The sequence below is a fragment of the Anopheles cruzii genome, chromosome 2 (assembly GCF_943734635.1).
Source record: "Anopheles cruzii chromosome 2, idAnoCruzAS_RS32_06, whole genome shotgun sequence".
Lineage (NCBI taxonomy): Eukaryota > Metazoa > Arthropoda > Insecta > Diptera > Culicidae > Anopheles > Anopheles cruzii.
In genome coordinates this window covers 54088593-54112458 of record NC_069144.1, presented here as the reverse complement: position 1 = coordinate 54112458, position 23866 = coordinate 54088593, and the positions used below count along the sequence as shown (strand labels likewise).

Below are 23866 nucleotides of genomic sequence, written 5' to 3'. Positions count from 1 at the left end.
GGTAAATAAATAAAATCTCGTCCACGCGGCCGATTTATTGTTTATCGTTGTCGGTTCGGCCTCGGCTTTGGTTGGTCACTTGGCAACCGTGTGTCCGTGTGCCTGTGGCCTGTCTTCGAGTTGCACGTGCTCTGCTTGACAAGCGCAACCGTTTGATGTCACTCGGTTTTGGCAGGCGACCTCAATCATTACCGGTGCCCCGAAAGCACAGAGAGTACTGCAAACAAAGTCAACCGATTAATTGATTTATGACAGCGCACCAAAGGATTACTTGTTCCAACGGAACGTAAATTCAAAACTCCTCAGCACGTTGATGGCAATTAAAGTCCCACCGCAGCGAGTTAGGTGTGACGGTAACAACCAAGGACACTTTTAAATGAAGTGGCCAAACTGTTGTTCAAAATGCGCTGTCAAAATAATGACCACCATCAACTGGACCAGCGGACCATAGACTCCCCGGCGTGGACGGCGCATAAAACGCACCCATATCCATTACGGCGTTTTATCACTTTCACCCACCGTAAAGAAGGAATCTCCTAATGCGATAACAAATTCGGTGCAGCCGGCCAGCCGTGCGTAACATCTTGGCCTTTTGGGCATTTTTCTCACAGCTTCAGAAAGCCATCCTCTCGGGGTGTCCCGCGGACCCTTCTTTCGGCCGGGGGCTTCCGGCCCGGCAGCAAACCGAATTGTCTTGGGCGTGTGCGGTGACCGAGGCTTCCGACCGACCCATTACGAAATATGGTTGGTCAACCTAAAACGACCTCCCGGCGAACGGAAGCTTTATCGTTATCGCTTCGTTTATTTTTATTGAACCGCTTCGAACGCTATTGATAAATCCCGGGTCGCCCGGCCGGGGGCCCGGAATTCGGGGCCGGGTGTTGGGTGATATTTTTATGAGCTGACCATGTTGGCTTCCCCCGTTTCAAAATGATGGTCACTGGTTTGGGCAGGGGTTTGGAGAAGAAAAAAGGGATGCGTGTTTTCCGGGGTTTCGAGAGCGTGCGCCGCTCCAAGTATCTGCAAATCGTTTCTTCCGTTTAGGGAATCGAATCGAGGGACAACAATCCGCCCTGGAAGCTAAAAATTAGTACACCCAAACATCGCTGCCATAAGAAGCAAAACGAGGAGGACGAGGACGGGCCAAAAGAATGCGTACTTGCGACGGATACGGGGCACCGGAGCTCTAAGCAGCCGTAACAAATCGGCATCGGGAAGCGAAGGGATGGCCGGGCGTCGCTCCTGCCAGTGGAATCTTTGGAATGTGCATCGTCTGATTATTCATGCCGATCATGCAAACGAGGATGGGGATCCTTTCCAGCAAGGGGCTTGCATTTTACTGAACTGAAGCCAGCGGTCCGCTTGATTTGCAATGCGACATTGTTTTCGGGGCAATTCATGGAAGCACTAGTCGAAGGCACGTGGTGAATAAGTAATTCGATTGCAAAGCACATTTACAAAAGTGTCGGCATTATAGGGCTAGGTTTTGTAAGGAAACAAAATGGTAGTTAGATCTTTTTTTTATTTTAAATAGTTTCATCTCGTCGATCAAATTTTGGACCTCGCGCGCACAGAAATATTTGAGACAACCAGAACAAAATGGGACACGCACTGCAAGGGGCCGGTAGGGCTCGTGGCCGGCAGCACGTGGAACCCCTGGTTCCTACATCGATAATTAATGACGTTGGCAGGAATGCCGCATATCCGAAAGGGCCATATCTGGGACCAGAAAGGGGCGAAAATTTACCGAAAATGGTGATGGTGAAAGATATTTACAAACCGGAGTTGCTGCGAGACTAATGGTCTCCACGCGTAAATGAATACCGTGTCAAGTGTGTCCAATTCATCCCGAACAATTAGCGAAACGGAACAACAAGTCGCAGGTGTTAAACATTTTTTAGAAAACGGGAAGAAAAGTGCCGCTCACTCGCGAGTGATTGATGTGTGACTTAGCAGAACCTTTAAGGGAACGTCACGGAATGCCGAATGAAAGTTGTCCGAATGAAATTATTCTCCTGAAAATAGAGCCCGGATCTTGTGGTAAGTTTAAACATCGATCGAGAGAAACGCAATTGTTTGAACATTTAGTTTTTCTGTGAACATTTATTACTCAGTTTATTCCACGTGGCCACGCGGTTTATTCGCGGAAAGCGCATTACAATGTTGCCGATCCGATTCCGGCAAAACAATTATAATCGAACTTACGGACCTCTCGTTGTTGTGTGCTTTTGCGTGTTCATTTGGGCTCGAACTACGATTATCTAGCCCGTTCAGGTTACGGTTTCATCATCAATTTGTTTCACGTAATTGAACAGTGGTGCAGGACTAGATTTTACAGTGGCCGATCAAAACTGCAACCCTGCGCTAACGGCGGTTTCTGCTTTATTTAAAACCATCCTCGAACATAAACCTAGGCAATGATTCATTCACACTTCTTCGGTAGGATCGGGACAGCACCAAATCGCTCACACAGTTACTCCGATGGACGTCAATCGCAGGCCTCCCAATCGATGCGTCGTGAAGATTTGAATACTTTCTAAATTCGATCACAGCCAGGCAAATTAAGTAAGCACCCGGAAACGGAAACGTAACTGCTCGTTGCAAAACAAACGTTACATGGAACAAATTGAACTGGTCAAATAATTTCGCGAAACACTTACACTGCGCACACGACCCGTGTGGCCCGGGGTCACTCTGCAGGGCCCAGTTATTACATCACGGCTTCCGGTTGCGGCTCGAGCCCGGCGCCGCACAGGCCCACGCCGTGCTGGCCCCCAAGGTGACCGGTTGTGGCACCGAGCGCCATGCTCGGCAGACTATTGTTGCTCGCAAAGTGGTGTTGGTGGCCAGTGTGTCCGAGCGGCAGTGGGCCACCGGATGACGCCATCGGTTGGCAGTGTGACGGCTGCAGGTGCATCTGGTTCTGTAGCTGGTGCTGCTGCAGCGGTGCCGGCGGCCGATGGTTTCCGGTTCCGTTCGGAGTTCCCAGTCCGCCGCTGTGGCCGTGGATGGCAGGGAGCGGATTTTCCTGGTTACAGAAGTACGAGTTCTGCATCGAGTAGAGCCGATCGATCGGGTTCGGCATCGGCGGGTTGCCCGGCGTTGACGCGGCTGGCGTCGGACCACCGACCATGCCGTGGGGAGACCCGCCACCGTTCATTGCCGACGCTGACGCCAACTGTTGCAGCGGCACACCGTGGTACTCCATTTCGGCGACCGCCGTCAGCGAAGTGTCGAGCGACGTCATGTTTTCCGTCTTGATGCCTGAACACCCTCCGGGGCCCATTTGGTGGTCTGCTTCACGGCGGTGGTTGGCGAGTGCAGCAAAATTGTATGTAAAACAGACAGATACAAACAGAGAAGCAATAGAAAGTGCACTTGGATTTGATTAATCATCCGGCAGCGGATGGCACAAGGTTTGAACGGGGTGGGCCCCATCCTGCGAATGAGTGTGTATTTTGCCAACCCTGCTCCGACGTTCGAGCGCGTGTTTGCTCACATCAAATAGATAGATGCACCTCCGTACACATGTACTGATAAGTCGAGTGGAAATGTTGTATGTTCTGTGCTCTGCCTTTGCCGGAACCCGCCCGATAGATACAGGTTTCATTGCTGACATCGATTTTTTCCCCCAGTACAGTTGTTACATTTAAATTCTTTTGACTTTTGAAGTCGTTGCAAAAAGCATTACCTTCGTTTTTATTGAGCATGATTATTTATTTAGTTGTATTCCGTATTTTACCCTCAAACAATCACACTGTTTAAATATAAAAACGAAAATTTTCATTGTGGCAACTTTGAGCAGCAGTCTTTAGCAAATTTGATCAAATTTAACAAAAATTCAATATTGCTAACTGCTGCTTTAAAAGGAGTCACTCCTTTGGTGTGTTATGGGCTTCTAAACGTTTTGAACAGGATCAAAATTGAAAATTGAAGGAGTTTGAAGATAAAATTGTTTTTCTTATTAGTTAAAAGTGGCAGTGTCACATTGTCAGCAACGTCAGTTGACGTCGTTCGCATAGGAATCGCTCAATATGTGCAGTGTCTACGAACGAGTCGAATATGAAAAAGAATTAACAATGTGAATTTACATTTAAAATGGCAACAAAACGGTGCATATTTCACCCAAACAGGACCATCGGAAACATCTTAAATAATGTTTTGAAATTCATGCCAAAGTAATGGATTTTTTTTCGGGAAATATAAGTTATAGACATATTTTGTACGAAACGTCAATAACGTACAGCCAATTGTACGTCAAATCGTGCATCGGTTACATCGTACGGTCCTTAAAAATATTCCACAAACATTATTTAAACGTATTTCGATCATTCGCAGTAGAGCCCATCACCAGATGTTACACCAAGCTTAAAATGAAAGCCGGCTGAATACCAACGAAATCCGAGATGTTACTAATTTACTCATTTAAGTTACTTAAGTTTGTTACACAGATAAATGATATGACTCTCAAGAACTTGAGGAATAGTTTATACATTTAGTTAGTTAGTCTTTAAAATACTTGATTATCGGACCATTTATTTGTCGATTTTCCAGTCAAACGACGATGTTCGTCCATCCATCCGTTCTATGGAACAAACAATCCGCCTACGTTGACAAAACCGAACGAATACGGTGCCAATAAAATTTACGGGGACGGCTAGCTGAGCGATTCAACACCACATTCAACACCTTGCTGACGGTCCTTTGGTTGTTTGGTCAAGCCACGCAGACTCAAACATAAAACACATCACATGAGCAAATTCCCCAATTCAAACAAAACGCCACTATTAGGCTCAATTTACAGTGCAACGTGCCACAACAAAACGATATATGGATTTTTGATGTTAATGGTGGCGTTGTAAAGCAATGTCGACATCGTAAAACATCGACCGGGGGTTTTACTGAAATAAAATCGCAGTTCACCGGGGCCACGCACATTTGTTGCAGCTAACCATCGCCCCGCGGCTAGGCATATTAGATCCTGGTCCATCGGATCCATCGGTCTAGCCGCAGGTGGTACGGCTCATGGCGGAGTGTCACGTGTTTCTTTCATGGCGATATCGCCGGATTTTACCCTGTTCGGCCGGTGGACATTGTGATGGTTGTTGAAATGTTTTCACATCCGAAGAGCAAACGAACAAAGCGCACCTCGGGTTGGTGGGGCCCACAATTGCGTTGCCACAGACAGACAGGCGGTCGTCGGCAGTTTAGCGTGGATTATCGCATCATCGATCCTGCCAGGCCCACGATGGCGGATCCCACCCGCCGGATGGGGTGATCACCTTTAATGCGCATGGGTTTGCCTTCTCCGTACCGGCATCCGTGCTGCGCCGTGGTTTGGAGGGGCTTTCTGCTGCGACCAACGGCGCTCCGGACGACTTAATAAATCACAGCATCATCCCCGCCGCGGCCAGCCCGACGGGACGGCCACTGGTTGGTTGGCTACGGGCGAAGACAGCGGCGAAGACAAGTCGAAAGAAAATCCTCCCGGCTCAGGACTCGTTTATGATGGACGGTTAAGCCTCCCCCCCATCGGGGTGTCTCTCTCGGTGAGCAGCCGAAACAGAGGGAGCGTCGTGTGTGGGATTGTCGGGTGGCAAGGGAGGGAGTCCGAGGACTGTTTACCGACATCACATTCGCGCCGATCCGACGCTGAACGGCATGAATTCCTTGCTCTAATACCTTTCGTAAATAGCGCCCCGAAGAACCACCACCACTACACGGGCATCTTTACGACGGGGCCGGAGCGAAAGAAAGATGGTCCCCGGGCTACGGGTGCCACTCCTAAATCTTCTCCACGGACGCCCGGGGCACCCCATGGCGGAGCATCGGCATCCCCCCGTACGGTGCGCAGCATGTTTCTGTCAGGATTTCTTTCCGTTCTTGTACGGCTTCGCTCCGTTCTTCGTTCTTTTTGTGTGTCGCTTGGCTTCGCTGGGACGTGGACGCTCCTGCTTCGCCCGCCACAAAAACACCGGATCCGGAAAGGAATCTTCAGGGCCGCCAGGCCTCTGGGGTTTGCCCAACGCTTGCTAGCTATCTAGCCGCAGCGCTGACGTTGGACCGAAGTAGCCCCTTCTGTCGCCAGGCAAAGCGGTCTCGAAACGGATCCGCCACTTTCGGTCCGCCTGAACCAACAGCGGGAAGATGGCCATCGATTGAAGTTTTCGGTGAGTTTGGGGAAAGTTTTATTGATTTTTGTGTTTTTTTGTCCATTGTGCAGCTTTTTTGTGGGCATGGATTAGCCACCTTTCGTTTGAACCGAACGGTGCCTGGCGGCCCTGGCTGAGGTCCGTTTTCCCTTTTCCCGAAACGGAGGTCTCACAATAGGTCTTTTCTTTGTATTACTTTTGATAACTTTATGTCAAGTTCCTAAAAACAATAAGACTTTTTAAGGAATAAAAGCAACGGTATCTTGATGTTAGATTAAAATAATCTAAACTATGGACAACCATGGATGAACAGGCTCCTCGCGGAACAGGAGCCTCGCCGTACAACAGAAGAGCCGAACAAAAAAAATAAAAAAAGTAATAAAATGATACAGATCAAAGGAGATTAAAATAGATAGAAAATTTTAACTTGCAAAACTGAAAGCTATGAAAATTTGAATCGAACTAAAGCCAGGTAGCCGTAAAGTATTCGTAAACGCCAACGCCAAAGACTGTGTCTTGTGTTCTGATAAAGATGGTATGTTTAGTGTGCATTTCGTAGAAGCAGTTTGAGATATTTATGAGTTTGATTTAATGAGCGATGAGCGAGATTTAACTATTAGTTTCTATTTGCACAATTGCACAAGAAAAGCGAAATGAGTACACTCGCTGTTCAAACAAACGAAGTAAATAAAAACAACACCCAGGTTCCACTACTCAGAACATGTTAATCGGACATTTCTGTGGCGTCAACTTGGCTCGGGGCAATAACTTTGCAAACCAAAGGTTATCTTCGTTGGTTTTGTGCAAAGATATAATAGGTTCGGTTAAAAGTTACCATCCTTTGTACGGGGCGCTTTTATTTACCCCATAGTTTCGAGGGAAGATTTCATTTGCGCCATGATGCAAAAGTTTTGGCTAAAATCTCTTTCTCTCTCTCTTTTTCTCTTCGCGGCGGGAACTGTGTAAAGAAATTTTGAACACAAAAACCTGTGCCACCCGGACCGGAAGTGTCAGGAGCCATTCTTTATCCTGTTCCTTTTTTCTGCGCCATGTTTTTGTTGGTTCCGCACGCCGCCGCATTCGCCGGGCGGATGGTAAATGTGCGCGATGCGCGTTCGATTGGCAAATTCGCAAACAAAAAGGAAACAATAGCGCCCCACCAACGTGGAAACGCGGAAACAGACTTTTGATTTTTCTTTTCAATTCTCTTGGCGGGTTGAAAAGTTTTCATTATCCCTCTGACAGGAATCCGAAGCCTCCCGTCTTCCGGGCGGCCGGAAATGGAACGGATGCGGATCCTTCTGTCTCCTTCGTCTGTTGCGGAAAAATGGATGGCGACAGGTTTACGTGGTATTCCAGGAATTTCTTTTCTGTTCGATCACTCGCAACCGCTCGGCGGGGAAGCAGCTGACGGGGTGCCCTATTCAGTTGTGCCACTGTTGCCATCGAGTTCAAACAGGGTTGACGTAAAAGCGGGGCACCAACAAAAATGTTAAAGTCCGATATCGAGCATCGAGCAGCATTAAAGATACCCACTTTTAAAAACTCGTGGCGAAAAGATGTAAAAAATTGGCATTTTTTTAAAAGCAATAAAGATAAAGACAAAGTGAAAAAGGACATAAACTATAGACACCAAAGTTCCAACACATCGCCTCAGCTTGCCAGTGACTAATCCGTTACACGACGCCCATTTTGGTCGGTTGGTGTCGAGATAGATATTTGTGCGACTAACGACGACACAGCGATCCGTTGGCCATTGTTTGCGCCGCTTGATAGTGTTTATGTTGGCGTGCGTGATAATGTTTTTGCTGTTCGTTTGCTTTTCCTGTAACGATCTGTGTACTTGTTTGGGCAACGCCAAACCCGGTTTGTCACCCGGAGTAAAACAATGGAAAAACGTCAACTAACACGGTCCGGACAGCACCACCACGTTTCAAGGGACGCTCGTCGGTCGGTCAGCACACTGATTTTGAGCATACATCGGCCGAAGGTGTTGAGATGTCCCTTTGTGGCTGGATTTTCTGGGATTTGATGGAAAACTTTTGCGGTGCAAAGAGCTCAAAAGAGTTTACAACACCTCGAAACTTAAGCGCAAGGTTTTAAGAAGTAAAAACAAGGTCTTGGTGAACACAAAATGAAGCATTATCGCTCAATGAATAGCGCCTTTTTTATAGTATTGATGGATTTTTTGCCGAATGCGAGAATTTAACGCATTGAAATAATAACTAATGAATAACATTCAATACTAGTTTAATGAAAAAAACCTTCGCGTTATGTCGTTTTATGAATTATTCAACGGAAATTTTACACCATATAATAACTTAAAATGTTCTTAGTACAAAATGTAGATAAATGAATAAATAAACGAATGTATTCATACACTTTCACCAACATTCAATCCATCCTCCAGTCAAATGACTTCTACTCAACTTATGCGTGACTTATGCGCCCATTCGTGGCCGCTTCGTGGCTTTGGTCGGTGGATTTGGGTGGGTGGATTATTCGCATTGCAACATATCTGTTGCCGGCACTAAGCCGGCCTTGGTGCGGGTTGCCCCGTTTTTTTACCGCCAACTGGTTGGTTGTTTGTTGCGACAAAACTGTTTCGGGCGACCTTAAATCACCCGCTCCGGGCCACTCCCCGTGAGCCGGTTGTTTGTTTTTCCTCTTTGGTTCTGCTAAAACTCCAGACTCCCATATTTTTCCACCTCGAAACGGATGGTGGCCACCTCGCAGGGAAAGGGGTTGCCAGTGAAAGTGGGTGCAACCCCACACACGCATAGCAGAGTGAAAACCCTGGATCGGAAAAGTTTTCTCCGCCACGGAAAACAGGGGGGAAAACCCTTGTTGGGGAGGGCGATGTTTGGGTTCCATTTTTTTTCGCCAACCCTCGTGTGTGTGTTGTCGCATGAATTTTCCCGGACAATCGTGTGTGTGTGTGTGCGCGCGTGCGTGAAGGACAAAGTGCAGGTGATTGTGGTGGACAAATTTAGGAATAATTGTGTGCATAATGGACGGCGGCTTTCGGGGAAGCGTGGGCGCCTGTTGTTGAGCAACTTACCGAAGGATTTTCCACCATACCGGCCGGGGACGGAATGATGGTGATGGTGGGGCATCGCTAGCCGGAAGTAGTCGTCGTCAAAGTCGAGCTCCTCCTTGACGATTTTGAACGGATCGGGCCCACCGAGCAGTCGTCCGCCTGCCGCTGGTCCCCCGTACGTGCCATCGTTGTCGGTGACAGTTCCCTCGTTATCACTGCAGCTGTCGTGAAGGTAGTTGTTTGATCCTTGAACGGAAGTTCGATGGTTGGCTGTTAATATCAGGTGTGGATGACTATTTATCGATCATCGAAGAGCAAATATTCAATGGGGCTGGCGTCTCTTCGAACGCATGTAATAAATAGTCGAATTTCTAGAATTTCATTGATTTTTAGTAACTCATAGGATTGCAATTAATAGTATTTGCAACATTTCTATTGAATTGGCTGATACTTGTTATGTTTCTACATAACAAAGTTGTAACAAGTTTCATTGTTGCATTCCTATATATCCTAGGACATTTTAAAGCTTAGTACTAGTAAAGCTTAGTATATCTTGAATGGAAAACATTTAGGAGATAGGATAAAATGAAGAACTTGAAAGAAATGAAGATATTTCACAAAAAAACCTAATAAAAGTAGCGAAAGTGATTGAGTTTTAAGAAAATCTACATAATTGCTCCGTGCTGTCGAATATATGTAGCCAGCGGATATTTAAAATTACGGATAAAAAAATGCCTATCAATAATAAGTTATCACAGTACAATCAATGTACCATTTCTTTCCAGCATGTGTTGGAGACCGTCATTGCAGAAGTCAAACACACTTGTCTCATCTGCGAAAGGGCGCAAAAAACGGAAAATTGTCAGACCGAAGAGGTTCGGTATTCAGACTAGAGTCCCAGACGGGAGGCTGGAAGGATTCTGTCAGCCAACACATCTCGGTATGTGTCAGACGCGGCATGTGGCAGAGAAAATGTCGGATAGAATATTTGACACCTACAGCCCCTGGCAAGCCCACCTCACGATCCACGTTCCGCCAACACCTTTTGTCGGCACCTGAACACATGGAGCCGAAAGCGGAGTTTGTTCACAGAACTGTCAAGCGCTTTGTAGGTAATGATGCATCGTTGAAAAGTAGTACCTCAGAGACCCGGGTGTTAACCTCTGTGGGTGTTTGAAATATGTGCCAAGGGTGGCGTCGTCAGGCAGAGGTGGCCCAAACAGTCCCAAAGGGGTTAAGGTGGTTGGTGGTAAAAACTGGAACTAACCCAGAAGGGGACTGTACAAGTTGTTAGCCAACTTTCCCTACTTTTGATCCAGCGACCAGTTCAGGTTCAGGTCGAGGCCGGAAACAAGACGAATTGCTCCTGCGGTGAACCCTAAACCCAACTCTCCCAGCCCCACCCGCAGGCCAATGGTTTTGGCTGGAAACTTTGGGGAACTTACTTGAGTTTTCGTCTTTGATGCGGAGTGACAACTTGCCGTGGCCCTCGCCGTCCGACAGCTCGTCCGGGGAGTCGTGGCCCTTGCTGCTGCTGCCGTTGTGGTTCTTGGAACCGTTGGCACCCCCGGCGTTGCCAGCACCCTGATGGCCCCCTTTGGTGCCCTCCTTGAGCTGCTTCTTCTGGATTTTCTTCATCTTTGCGCGTTGGTTCTGGAACCATACCTGCGGGAAAACGGTACGATTGGAATGAGGTCATGAATTGAAATGCTAGAGTTGTTGGAGTAAGTATTTGAATCGATTTAAACGGAACTTGGCTACGAGTTAATGAGGCGGCGCGTAACTAACAATTCTAAAGGGCACTCTGACCTGTACGATCCGAATGCTGAGTCCGGTATCCTTCGCCAGCCCTTCGCGAATCTTCCGGCACGGTTTGGGCGATATGTCGAACGACGCCTTGAAGGCACGGCGCTGCTGCGTGGTCAGTATGGTGCGCGGTCGCTTCGGACCCCGGCGGCCATCGATGCGCGTCTGGAATATGTCATCACAGCAGTACTCATCTGTAAACGGAGGCACAATCGTTTGGCGATTAGCGAACGGAGGCCCAGCGACCCGTAGCCCCGTACACTTACCGTAGTTGTAACCCTGGAACATTTCCACTTCCTTCTCGTAGTCGGGCCGGCAGAACAGCTGACTCTGCTTGATGACGTACTGGTCGCCCTTCTGCAGCCGCACGCCGCAGACGACGCAGATGAAGCACTTCAGATGGAACACATTATCCAGGGCTCGCATTACCAGCTCGTCGGCACCGATCTTCTCACCACATCCGAGACATCTGTTCCTGCCGTACAGCCTGCCCAGCCCCGGGGCGTTCGTTGTTGGCGCGAAGTTTCGGCGAAGGAAACGGAAGATTTCGGATAAACGATTTTAGATTATCATTGCGAAACTTTCACTTCCGACACGGCACCGGGTTCACGGTGGGTTTGGGTGGGGACGCTGAACGGGCTGGGCGTACAAATTGTTAAAGCGCCGTGACCTGTCGGCGCTCCTATCGGTGGTTTCGACGGTTAATGTGAGTTCGATTGAAGGCTTGCGGTTGCGAATCGGCAAAACGTGTTTCGGCAGGTTCAAAATGATGTTTTATCGATTGCAACCATTTTTACCACTTTAGAAGAGTTTTTTTTTCGTGAAAATAGGAAAAAACGAAAAAAATAGGTTTTCTAGGCCAATATAGGCCGAACCGCAACCCAAAGTCATCTTATCCAACTGCAACATAAGCGCTTCACCTGCGTTCTGTTGGTCGTTAGACGACTTTTAGCTATGCTCCATGCGGAACACAACGGAACCAAAGTCACCAGAGAACACATTTTTCACCGCTTTCCCGCGGCTGTTTCCAATAACTGTCACCATACGGCGCCGGTTGATGGCCAATGATCGATTTTATTGCCGATGGAATCATTCGACTCTTTGGTCGTTGCTTACTGAGCTCCGCCAACGAACGGGTTGCACACTCATCGGCATCCATTTATGGTGCAAAACGTCAAAAGAAAAGAACTAGTCATCGCTACGGTTGTGGCATCCTTTGAGCCCAAAGAAAAAAAGCGAACGAGAGGATAGTGTCCGTACCCCGAGTGAAGTGAAATTCTAAGCGCCTAGGGGTTTTTTATGCGCCACCATCTCGTTGTCTAACCTCCCCACGCTCGGTACACGGACTTTTTTATGGAAACACCTTCCCTGGAACCACACGTGTTCGGTGGATGTTCGCAGCAAGGCGTACTCGTGTTCGCTTTCATAAACCTTGCCCTGGCAGTGTCCCTGGCGTTTCCTGTGTCCTGCAGTCAAGGTCGCTGCTGCTGAATGTATCAATTTTCAATCTGCTCACTCGACCCGAGTCGTCGCGAGTGTTGCTGTGTGGACGCACCACACATCATCGCAACGTAAGAAAATGACAAATTGCCCATAATTTATTTTACACCACATTGTGATTGTCATTAAAATTCCATTTATCATCGCCTTAAACAATACACATACGCGGGCTGGGACCGTAGGACCCTCGCCAAAGAGGGATGTCAGAAATCGGAAAGTTTTCGGACCAAACGGGCACGGGCTTGGTGGGCCATAAAAAAAGAGAGGGAACGGGTTTCCCTACGGCGCGACCCCCTCGTCCGAGGTGCTCCGCATTATGGATGGTGTAAGGCTGGCATATAAACGTCGGAAGGACACCGAAAACGATCACATTTATGTGCTAACCCGGGCGGTAGTCCATCCGAAGCTACGATGCCTGGACCCCTTTTCCCGGACACTGCAACCCGTTTTTGCCCACTCATTACGAAGCCTAACAGGGTTGGGTTGGAACTTTTTTCTGGCCGGGGGTCGAAGTGCAAACCGAATCTCGGCTGATAAATGGATATGTACTGGCGAACTGTTTCTGGGCTGCTGGGGAAGTATGGTTCGTTCGCTGGCACAGCACATTATGCGTCGGCCAAACGGGCTGTCATTACTCAAGCACAGTGCAAACTCGAAAAAAGCATTAGAAAACATCGTCAGGTCAACGTGATGGAGCACGTACCACGTCGTATGCCCCGGCCGCTGGTCAACACAATTGTTTTCCGCCAAATACTATTAACCGTTTACGTCGTTACGCTCGTCTAGTATGGTAGATCCTTCAGCATCCGGAAACGACGCTGGGGCAATAAATGTGTCATTTGTCTGTTCCTGGCCATCACGAGCCGCACATCGGAGCGTACCAGCGTGTTTCGGGTGTGTTTCGTTGGGGAATGTTGCGTTTGATTTGGCTGACATTACGACACCCATCTGTTACGCCAAAGAGGACCATCGTCCGTCACCGTTGCAGTGGAAATATGGTCACCTACTACGGCGAAAGACAGACCATTTGTCCGCATCTCTTGAATTCATGGCGTCAATAAAACGCAATCCCGGGCCCGAAACAGCCCCCAGTATTGGTTTTAATTCCATTGTTCCACTCTCACTCTCGAACATTTGTTGGGTGAAATAACAGAGTGGTTTGACCAAACGATTTGGAAATAGACAGAACTTCTAGTGCTTTTTTGTCTGACCTGCCGGAATGCCCATGCTCGAATATGTAGTACTAAAATTACAGAATGTGCGTGTGTGTGTTGGCCAGTGATAAAAGTGTTAATATAACAGGAGATTAAACAGCCAGGACGAGTTAGAATCGCCTACGGTGAATGCGAAAGGCCTAGAGCGGAATAGGATTGATGTTTGCGGGTGTATAAAAATACTCAAGCTGTAGCTGTAAAATGCAATATGGTAAAGTTTACAACAGAGATAGGTAGCTAGTTGAGTGTTTTAAGAAAATTTGTTTCAACTGGTACGGAACATTGTTTGAGAACATCTTATCAATAAGCTGTTTCACTGAATATTTGTAACCGAATCTTTCTATGCTTTATAAACATTCATGTATCAATTTATAAAAAATATATTGCAATATATCGAATAAGACCTTGCTGTCGATTTTAGGTATAATATTCATACTCAAATGTTAGTATATTTTACCAGACCGGTGAAAACCGTAGAAAGTCTATTAAAACGAAATTCAATCATTCATCAATCAAACAATCATATCTTTATCATTTCGCGTGAGTCGATTAAACTGGCATTATTAAAATGTTTTTCATATGTTTACTTTTGATAAGCAACAAAAGTCCTTATTTACCAACGCGGTTTCATTTTCGCGGTTCCAGATTGAACATTTTAAACGAACGAACTTCTGACATTTCTGCTTCAGATACTGAGAGGGCCTTTCTTATCTGAAACTAAGTTTTGAAACTAAAACTTAAGAATAAGATTTCAACACATCTTCATCCATTCCGTGTTTCATGCGCGTTGGTATGAAAATCCTCATTTCCCGCGAAGCCAGCACCCAACTCTTCAGGTCTTCGTCGTATCCTTCGTTTGAGAAGCCACGAAAGGATGGGTGTTGGTGGCGGATACAGGCAAGCATCGAGCGTGGCTGTAAGACTCACCGAAATGCTGATGAGGCTCGAACCGGAGTTCCGGAGCACAAACGGCACAAACACCACGCGGGGAGCATCCTTTCGGTGAGAAAAACACAGACGAACAAAGCCGACAGACGACAGCGATGTTTTGATCCTTCCGATTGGTGGCGGAAGCGGACCCCGTGGGGCCAAGGGGGAGCCGCGGAAACAGCAGGGTAACGGGGCTCATTCCGACGGGACGGGAAAAACAATAATAAAATGGAGTATCGTGTCGCCTCGGAGCCGTGCTTGCCTTTTCTTTATTCGAAACTCAGCTCGCTGGAACGCGCTGTCGGAAGGATTCACCCGGGGGAAGGATTCACATCGTTGGATCTACCGACTCTGCCCATTTCAAGATGGTGGCCCCGGATTGTAAACGATGTCTACATGCTTCGGTCGGAAATGACACGCCGTGGCAGGGACAGTGCGGTGCCCCGGTCCAGGTGCGGGGCGCCACCGGGACCGGATCAAGTATAACAATAAAATCTTCAAATTTATTTGTTTGTTCTACCGTCGAGAGCCCGGTTCTTCTTCGACACAGGGCGGGACGAGAGCGCCACTTCTTTTCGGGCCGACTTTCGAGGATGAAGACATTTTTATGGATTCAAAATGAAACAAGAAAAAGTGCCAGGGGACAATAAAACAGACACAAACCGAAGCCACCGGGCACGGGTGCCACACGTGGAGCAGTCGCCAGCCTGGCCATTCTGGTCGTCGGGGGAAAGTTTTTGGCCACCGGGCAGGCGAAAATAAAATTCGCCGAAGAGTTTTCTCGCGCTTTTCGCGCGGCGGAACAATAAAACCGGGAAGAAGGGATGGAATAAAAATGCGCCCATTCATCAAACGGGCCCGCGTTGGGTGGCTTATTTGTGAAGAAAAATCGCTCGCCCGTGAGAGGACAGATGTGATGTCATCCTTGGAATTGTTGGCATTTGGTCCAGCAACCAAAACACCAGAAAAAACGGCAAATGAATCATGGAGGAGTGAGCGTTCGGATCAAAGTGGATCGGAATCGGAATTGACGGGGCTATGTGTGTTTAATTAATTGAACGCTTGAGTCACCGGCACGCATTTTGGGCATTTCTGCTGCTCTGGAACGTTGCGCTGAGCCGGATTGAAACGCACCAGTTTTCGGGCCATTTCCGTTTTTAATATTTGTTTTTGCCAGCTCAAACAGCATAAATGAATAATACGCACGAAAAACGTTAAAATAAAGTTGATGAATTAGAGCATACGGCTACGTTGTGGCCGTCAAAGGTGAAAATCGGCAGCATCGATGGGTTTACATCGGTACATAGTTGGAATCGGAAACGGAAGACTTACACAAAAATAATAGTATAGCCTGTGAGCCAGTTGCCAGTTGAGTCTGATTAATGAAATAAAAATAGAAAGTTTTAATAAACATCGGGTTGATATTTGTTATGTGTACCGTTCATCTTTTTGGTCTTCGCGTTCCAACAGGATATACAGTGGCTAGCGAAACAAAAGCTTTCTTAAAATACGAGAAGAAAATATACCGGTGTTGGACAAATCAATAATTTACAATCCAAGCACTGTTAAGCAAAAAACCCTGTAGACTATGGAATTAATCGTCACAAAGCAGTATAAGGATTAACTATTCATTTCTGGTGATATTTGGAACATCTCAGACAGCAAGTAAGTCCGATTTTATCTGCGGAGCGCCGTGAGCTTTAAAATTAGATCAATCTAAGAATCCAAGACCAAGACCAAGAATCACAGCAGAATAGAATCAGAATTTCTTTTATCTTGCTTGGGTCCTGCTAGTTATTCAAAATCCACGTTAATTTTGAAGTGTACAGTGTGAAGTGTAAAGTACAGTTATAACATTGTTCAATTACACCCAAGTGTTCAATAGAAACATTAAACATCATACAGCAAGGCGATGTTCTGTGCGGTAAAGCGATTTGGTTCTTTTTACCATCGTTTCTAACAAAAGGGCCGTATTCTTGACAACAGGATCATGATCTTGACAAAATAATCAGTTTTTCTACAAGAGGAAAAAAAGGAAAACCCTTGCAGTTACACTATAGTTTGTCAGTTTGTTGACATCCAATGTTAAAATGTCACCGAATGTGTTTTGATTGGGTCTTCAAAAGAACCTTTGGATGGCTGTCGTAGGATTTGAGACACGATAAATGCAGCAAACATCAGGTTAATGGTCTAACAGAACTATCCGCAATACTAGCGAAAAAGGACCAATAAATCGCAAACGGCGTTCGGCCCTCCCAAGTCTTCTAAACATCGGTTAGGAACTGAAACGGGCGCTGCTATAGTTTCCCGACGGGTAGCCTAGCCGGCCCACCACACCGATGTCGAAGGCTCATTTTGTGGTGCGATTGGTGTGTAGTTTGTTTGCTCAACATCGGAACATTGCCGGCGCCGCGGTCAGCGTTTAGGGCTTTTCCGTTGGGGGAGGGCAGGGCGTTCGCCAGTATGTGCCCGAAGGTGTATTAGGTGCCCGGTACACGCACCGAAACATGGTGGTTGGCCCCGGCCCGGTACTTACCGCTCGTAGTCGAAGCGACAGTATAGCTTCCCGTCGCGCATGAAGCACGAGTGCATGAGGCGGATCGAGCAGGAGGTGCACTGGAGGCACCGCTCGTGGTACGTGATGTCCACCACCTTCATGATGTACCGATCGCAGATCGGGCTGCAGCACTGGCCGCACAGGGAGCTCCCGAGCACGGCTCCGGGCGCTCCTCCGCCGACGTCGTTTTCGGAGCCCATCACGGAGGCGGCAGCGGCGGCCAGCAATATTCGTCCGTCCTGGCCGAGGGATGCCGGGGACGCCGTGACCGACCCGTGGCTGATCGCGTGCGTGGCAGGTGGAGCCGGTTGATGGTGCTGTTGCTGTTGCTGCTGCTGTGGCGAAGCGTTCGCCGTAATTGGTGTTTTAGCGCTACAGCTACTAATGGTGGTGGCCATGTTGGTTGCTGGCCGCTCGCTCGTGCCGCCAACGCTGCCACCCGACTCGCTCGTCATCGGCTGGCCACATCCGGGTGGCCGGCTTTCGTCCTGACCGACCGGCCCCACCAAGCTGCACTTCATTTCCATGGGAACTGTAACAGATGAAAGCCCGTTCCCGGGAGGGGTTAGATTAGACTATCGTTCGACCTCGCTCTGTGTGTGTGTGTGTATCGATAGCACGTGACGCAATCGAATGGAAAAACGCAACATAACATGCTGGGCCGCAGGGCGGGAAAATGATATTTGTGCTACGCAAACAGAAAAGGCGGCACCCCGGTGGTCTCGAGTCTGGCCCTTGGCTCTGGGGTGGGTTGCTGCTGACACCACCGATCCGTCCGACCTCGGTCGAGAAGTTCCGAGAAGCGTTCCCGGTCGGTAACCATCGCGCTCGCACCATCACTGGCCAATCGAAGACCCCCCGGTCCAGCGAAAGGGCGTGCGTGCGGCAGGGCCGGGACGTTATAGGAGTTTTATGTAAATTCGCCAAATTATTCGAATCCCTCGCTGGCGAGACCGGTCCTCGTGGAATCGTCCCGTGCCGCGTGCCAAACAGGGACACGGTAGTTGGAGCGGCCCCACACAGTCCCCACAGCGGATCTCGAGAAAGTCGAGCTCGACGTCCGTCGTCGTCGTCGTCGGCGAGTGGGCAAAATTTAATTTTAATCAAAAGCATTATCCATCCCCCGCCCGAACGGTAGCCATTTGCCGACGAACACATCAAAGATCCCCTGGCGGTCTGATGGCGGGGCCTGATGGGTGGTCGGGGCAGGATGCACCGAGTTACCGAGTTGGGTGCACCTGCCGACGACGCACCGCACGCACCAGCCGGCGCCAGGGCGAAATGACCAATTTCGATGCTCGGAATCGGCTCGGCTCGAGGTTGCCATCGGCCCACTTCAGCCACGGCCTGGCACGAGTACGGCACGGGCCAGGGCCAGGCACTCGAACCGGATGAAGTTATTTGTTTTAAAATTGCACTTTTACCCCGTAAACCGGCAGTAACCGATCGCAAGGACCTCACAAGGACCGGCGACGCACCGGACCGGACGCCGGAAAGTATTTTATTGACAATGGCTACAATGTTGCCCGAGTGAAGGACGCAACGGCCAGATAGGCCGGGCTGGGCCACCGGTAGGCCAGTGCACGTGCAGTGTGCAATTGACTGTAATTCAAGTGCTGCTGCAATAGTGCTCCACGCACCGGCAAGCGGGAATCGGATATTTTATACCACAATCAACAACACACATACGCGAACACTGTGCAGCAAAAAGGACAACATTTTAATAACGCTTCGAGTGAGTGTAACGTGAAGTATTGGTAATCGATACGAGTTCACACGTTCCCAAACCATTTTGACCACAATACACGGACAGTTAACATTACATTGCAAGGCGAAAATAAAGAGTTACAGAAGAACCTAAGAACACTAACTCATAACACAAGCCCCATAAAACTGAACAGAGTAAATCGAATCAGCATCAAATCAAAAACTTTACAGCAGCTGCATATTGTCAAGGGTTTATCAAGTATTGTTTATTAAGTAGAAAGTATGGTTCATAATCTAGGTAATTCCCGGATTTAAAGGTAGGCTTGCTTCGAGTAACTTATACAAATCTTAAACGAAATGAAATTCATAATCATAAAGACATAAAGAAAATGGCGAGAACCAGTAGCTTGAACTTCTCTTGTGTTACATATTAGTGTGAAGGCTCAATCCCATTGAATTTCACATTATAGCATTACTTCCAAACACTAATAATTTATACTTTACATTTTTTCAACGAATTGGATCCTTTCAGCACACTTGTGTGAAAACTCATAACGGGTGTTGCCATATTTTCGAAAAATACATCATTGTTTTGGCAGAAATGTGCAAATAAATTCCAAATTCCAGTTCGAACTCCGGAATGCTGCGGTGCGGTACCAATGAATGGGCTCCTGTGTGATGCATTTCACAAACCGGACCGGACAAATACCGGAAACAACAATGGGCACGAGGGTTCAGTAGACTTCAATCCGGCTCTGAAAACGGGGTACCAAAGGGCCAGTTTTGGCAGTGATCAGTGTCAGGGGCGCAAAGTCAGACAAACACACGCGGAAGGATTAAAATCCCGAGCCCGAGCAGCGGGTGGTCAGACATGTCAGATTGGGCCCCGCTTTTGGGCACAGAAATGGTGACATACCGGACGCGGCGTGCTTTGCCGGGCACTCGGGCAGATTTGGCCGGATTTTATGAGGCCGACTTCTGCGACACCTGACGCGTTCGATTTTTGCCGGTCCCATTGTCCGTCCGCCCGAAGGTGTCCGTTTGATGGATTTATCCGATTAGTCTTTGTACCGTATTACACCCCCCCCTGAACGCAGTGCCGGAACTAATCGATCATAAACAATAACGCCTCAGCGAGAGAGAGAGGGCGATGGACCGACTTCAGCGGCAGCAGGAAAGCAACGGGATCACGGGATCGAAGAACGCCCCGGTGTCGCTGACACTGTCATCGAGATGAATTTGAGGTTAGAGGACGCAACCGACCACGTGGCAATCGGGATATTAACTATTGCGCGAAACCGGGCCCTTTCAGCGTTCGCGGCACATCGGTCGCTGCAGGAATCCTAATTATGCATGCACATACCAGTGACCATTTTTATGCTAATCGCATCAGCGTCACAAAAGACATGCACCCGAGCCGGAACATCACCTTCGGCTGATGCCGGGAAACCGTCCCCTACAGCCGTCGCCAGCACAGGGACACTAACAAGAAGCGAGAGTTACGGAGTGAGGGCAGAAAAAAACATACGCTTTCTGTCGCGCACCGGCCCTGTGCCACGGGGTCCCCGAGTGGTATCCGAGGAAACCGTAGCCATTTCTCGACATATTTGCCCCTCGCTGCCTCGGTAGCTAGGAAACCTGCGGCTCCAGCCCTCGCCCTCGGACCGCTCGCTTCACCGCGTGCAGTGGGGTGGCATCCTTTTTATGGACCACGGCGCGGACCAATCTGTTCCGAGGCAGCGTTCGCCGTGGCCGCGCACGGAAAACAGATTTACGGCGAGCAGATTAGGGAAAATAATTTCGAAGCAACTAACAAAACGTTGCACTGCACTTGCCACACCACAAACGGCCCGCCATCCCGTTCCCGAGGGCGAAAGGAGAAGGCTGTTGTCGCAGGGTGCGCCCGCCAAAAAGAAGGGGAGAGGTGCCACGGGGGCGGAAATGAAATTTCTTGTCGTTAGTAAGTAGCTTTTAATCAGCAGTCAGCCAAAAGTGAAACAGCTTAAGGAGCTTCCGACTCATGGTTGCGTCTTCTCGGAAGGTAAGTTGGAAACCAAAATCTGTGTATCCAGCATCGGTGGCCTTGGCCGTCGCACCGCTGGTGATGTGCAGATGGTTTCTTTAGTGTATTTGTATACTATTAAAATTCGTTGTTCAAGGTAGAAAATTGCATTCAATCCATTGCACGTAACGATTTGGATGAGTTTATAAAGTCTGCCTTAAAAATACTTGGGAACTACTTCAACTACTTATGATTTGGTTGAACGGCGGTGTCGTTATGTAAGTTCAGGAAAATGCAATTGAATGTCTAAATCTTAACCAAACTCACATGGGCGATATACACAAACTTTTCACATAAGTAAAAGCTCAATCGAACATGATAGCAGACACTAATGAAGTCAAACATTTGTTAAAATGCATAGTCCGCTCCAGTTCCAATAATGATGAAGAGCAAATATTTTGTTTGTTTTACTATCGTTAAATGTTATCACTAATCTTATGACATAACATAATATCATTCCAAACTTCTACGACAACGAAATGCTGCGAAAGCAGCTTAAACGTGTTGGCGTAGTATCGTTTAAAAATTATAAATTATATTACAATGACTCCTTCCAATAAATTTTCAGAACGCAGATTGCTAATGAACATTTCAAATGATGATAAATTATTGAAACATTAAATGTTTGTCGAAGGGCCAGCATACCCCATCGTTCTATCTGCTGCTGCATTACAACTGTCATCATTTGCTTACACGTGCCCCGGATTGTCCGGAATCTGAAAGAGTTTCAACTCCTGTGCCAGCCAAGTATGTGGAGGAATGTTTATCTACACACACCCACGCGCATTAATTAGTCCCCGAGGCTTGGAAACAATCGCCCAAAAAAAAACCTGTCTTCGCGTACGTTCCGGAAGTGAACCGACCTTGAGACACGGTGCCACCCGAGGCCCCCACATAAACAGCATAATTACACACGCCAGGTCCGAAGCTGCTCCATCCCAGACTCCGGATCTGGGCTCATTTCGCACACCATTCACTATTCATCGGCGGTGTTAATTATGAATCCGTTTTTGTTGTCGAAAAACTTTTCATTTGGCCCCCGCGGAAGCGTGCCAGGCGGCCTCTCTCTCGTTCTGGTCCATGCTGTGTGAAACGATGAAACATTAGCATTTGTCGGCCACGAGTTCTGTGACTTTAAAGCACCCCGCCCGGCACGGCCAGCAGGGCCAAGCATTAAATGAGGCAATGTTTAACACCTCACACCGCGCCGCATGTTCCGTCATGACAATTTATCTCTCGATTTTTCCTTGTCTCTCTCGTTTTCGGCACGTAATTATGTAGCCAGCCGCATGAGTTATGCTGCCCTTCGGTCGCATATGACTACGAAGGCGTTGGACCTAGATCGATTCACACTTTAATTTTAGTTTCGATCGAAACCATCGGCGTCCGAACCCTTGCCGGTAGCGAAACGCTTTCCAAACGCTTTTCCTAGCGCCAAGTGACTCCCGGGAATCGGTTACTCAATGGTGAGACCCGAAGATGTCGAAGAAAAGGGTGTGCCACGCAACGATGGTGGTCGCACGCCGACAGCCCTTCCGGACTAGCATCTGGAATCCGGAATGCGCCAGACGCCTTCAGACAATGGCACGCGACAGGAAGCGATACTTAAATAAACATTTCGCTCGACATTATGTAATATTTACTTCCATCAACACCTTCCCGACCGACGGTGTCGATTCGTTGAAGTGAAGGAGTTAAAAACTCATCATCTACCGACTGTCGGGGGTCCGATTCCGGTGGCTGCCGGGCGTATCGCAATAAGAAAGAGTTGCTTTCTTTCGCAAAGTTGTAAATCTTTCAACAAGCAAATCGCTGTCGTAGGGAAGATAGGAAATGAATCGGGAATAGAGGGCCTGCAAGGAAACCAACCCTTTTTGTTGTGTGACTCTTCTCTAATCTGGCGTAGCCTCTTCAGTGAACCCAACCAGATGTTCCGATCGGGTTGGTGCTTGGTTGAACATTGAAAGTGAAGCGAAAGGCTCGAACGAAACAGTCATGCCACAATTTGGAACTTTTCGATGTGAAACACAATCATTTCTAATTTCGGAGATGAATCGCAACGTGCGCAGTGGCCAAACGTGGCAGAGCATCCCTCGGCAGGAAAGTATATGTAAATTTGTAACATCATGAAGAGTGATAGTACAAGTTTTTGGGGAATTTATTTCGCTCCATTGTGTGTACTGTTGCCGGGGATAAATAATATTTACGACCTTGTTTGGCATGAACAATGCAAAGTGAAGTGTCCTTAGGCTCTACAAACAACACGTAAAGTTAGGCAGCGGCATTTGGCCATTTTTGCGTTAATATAGAAGGTTGTAAATTGGATAATTACGACTCAAAACACTAAAACCAAACTAGCCACGGAAAATAAAATATCACTCGGTAAACTTATAATTTGATACCTCATAATCCTAGACTAGGTTACTTAACATTTCAAATGTAAAATCTTTTCGGCGGAAATGTAAATTAGTTTGACCATTTTTTTCTATATCGGACACGCATTCACAACCAAGCCCAACCTGACTCTTACACGATTCTACAATCCCGACGGAACTTTATGAGGAAACGACGCTAGATCACATGGAGCACACAGTTCAAGGAAGTTTCCCTTTTTAACATCGTTGCTTTTGATACTTACAGTACGGTAGTTTAGGCTGCTGATCAATCATGTTTATCCTATCACAACCACACTGTAAGCGAACAGCAAGAAACGGTTGTTGTAGTCGGAAAACCTTTTTCGAAAGCTATCACATTTATCACTGCTGGATTCAGTTCTGTTCAAAGTTCCATGCGGTTTATAATTTATTTTCTTAGTGCTTTATATTCATATTTTAGGACCATTGTTTTTTTGAGTACTTTAGTTACACCACTGACAAACGCTTTGAGTGAACACATTTT

At 47.7% G+C, this 23866-nt stretch overlaps 1 protein-coding gene across 1 annotated transcript; it reads right to left on the bottom strand.

The window, feature by feature from the left end:
- Positions 1-2710: 2710 nt before the first annotated feature.
- LOC128266983 (uncharacterized) lies at positions 2711-23637 on the bottom strand. Its single transcript, XM_053003773.1, has 7 exons — positions 23607-23637; positions 17179-17731; positions 11002-11485; positions 10638-10857; positions 9214-9438; positions 7942-7971; positions 2711-3297 (listed from the first exon to the last, which is right to left on the bottom strand). The coding sequence occupies exons 1-7, from the start codon at positions 23635-23637 to the stop codon at positions 2711-2713; spliced, it is 2130 nt and encodes a 709-aa protein (XP_052859733.1).
- Between the last annotated feature and the right edge of the window lie 229 nt (positions 23638-23866).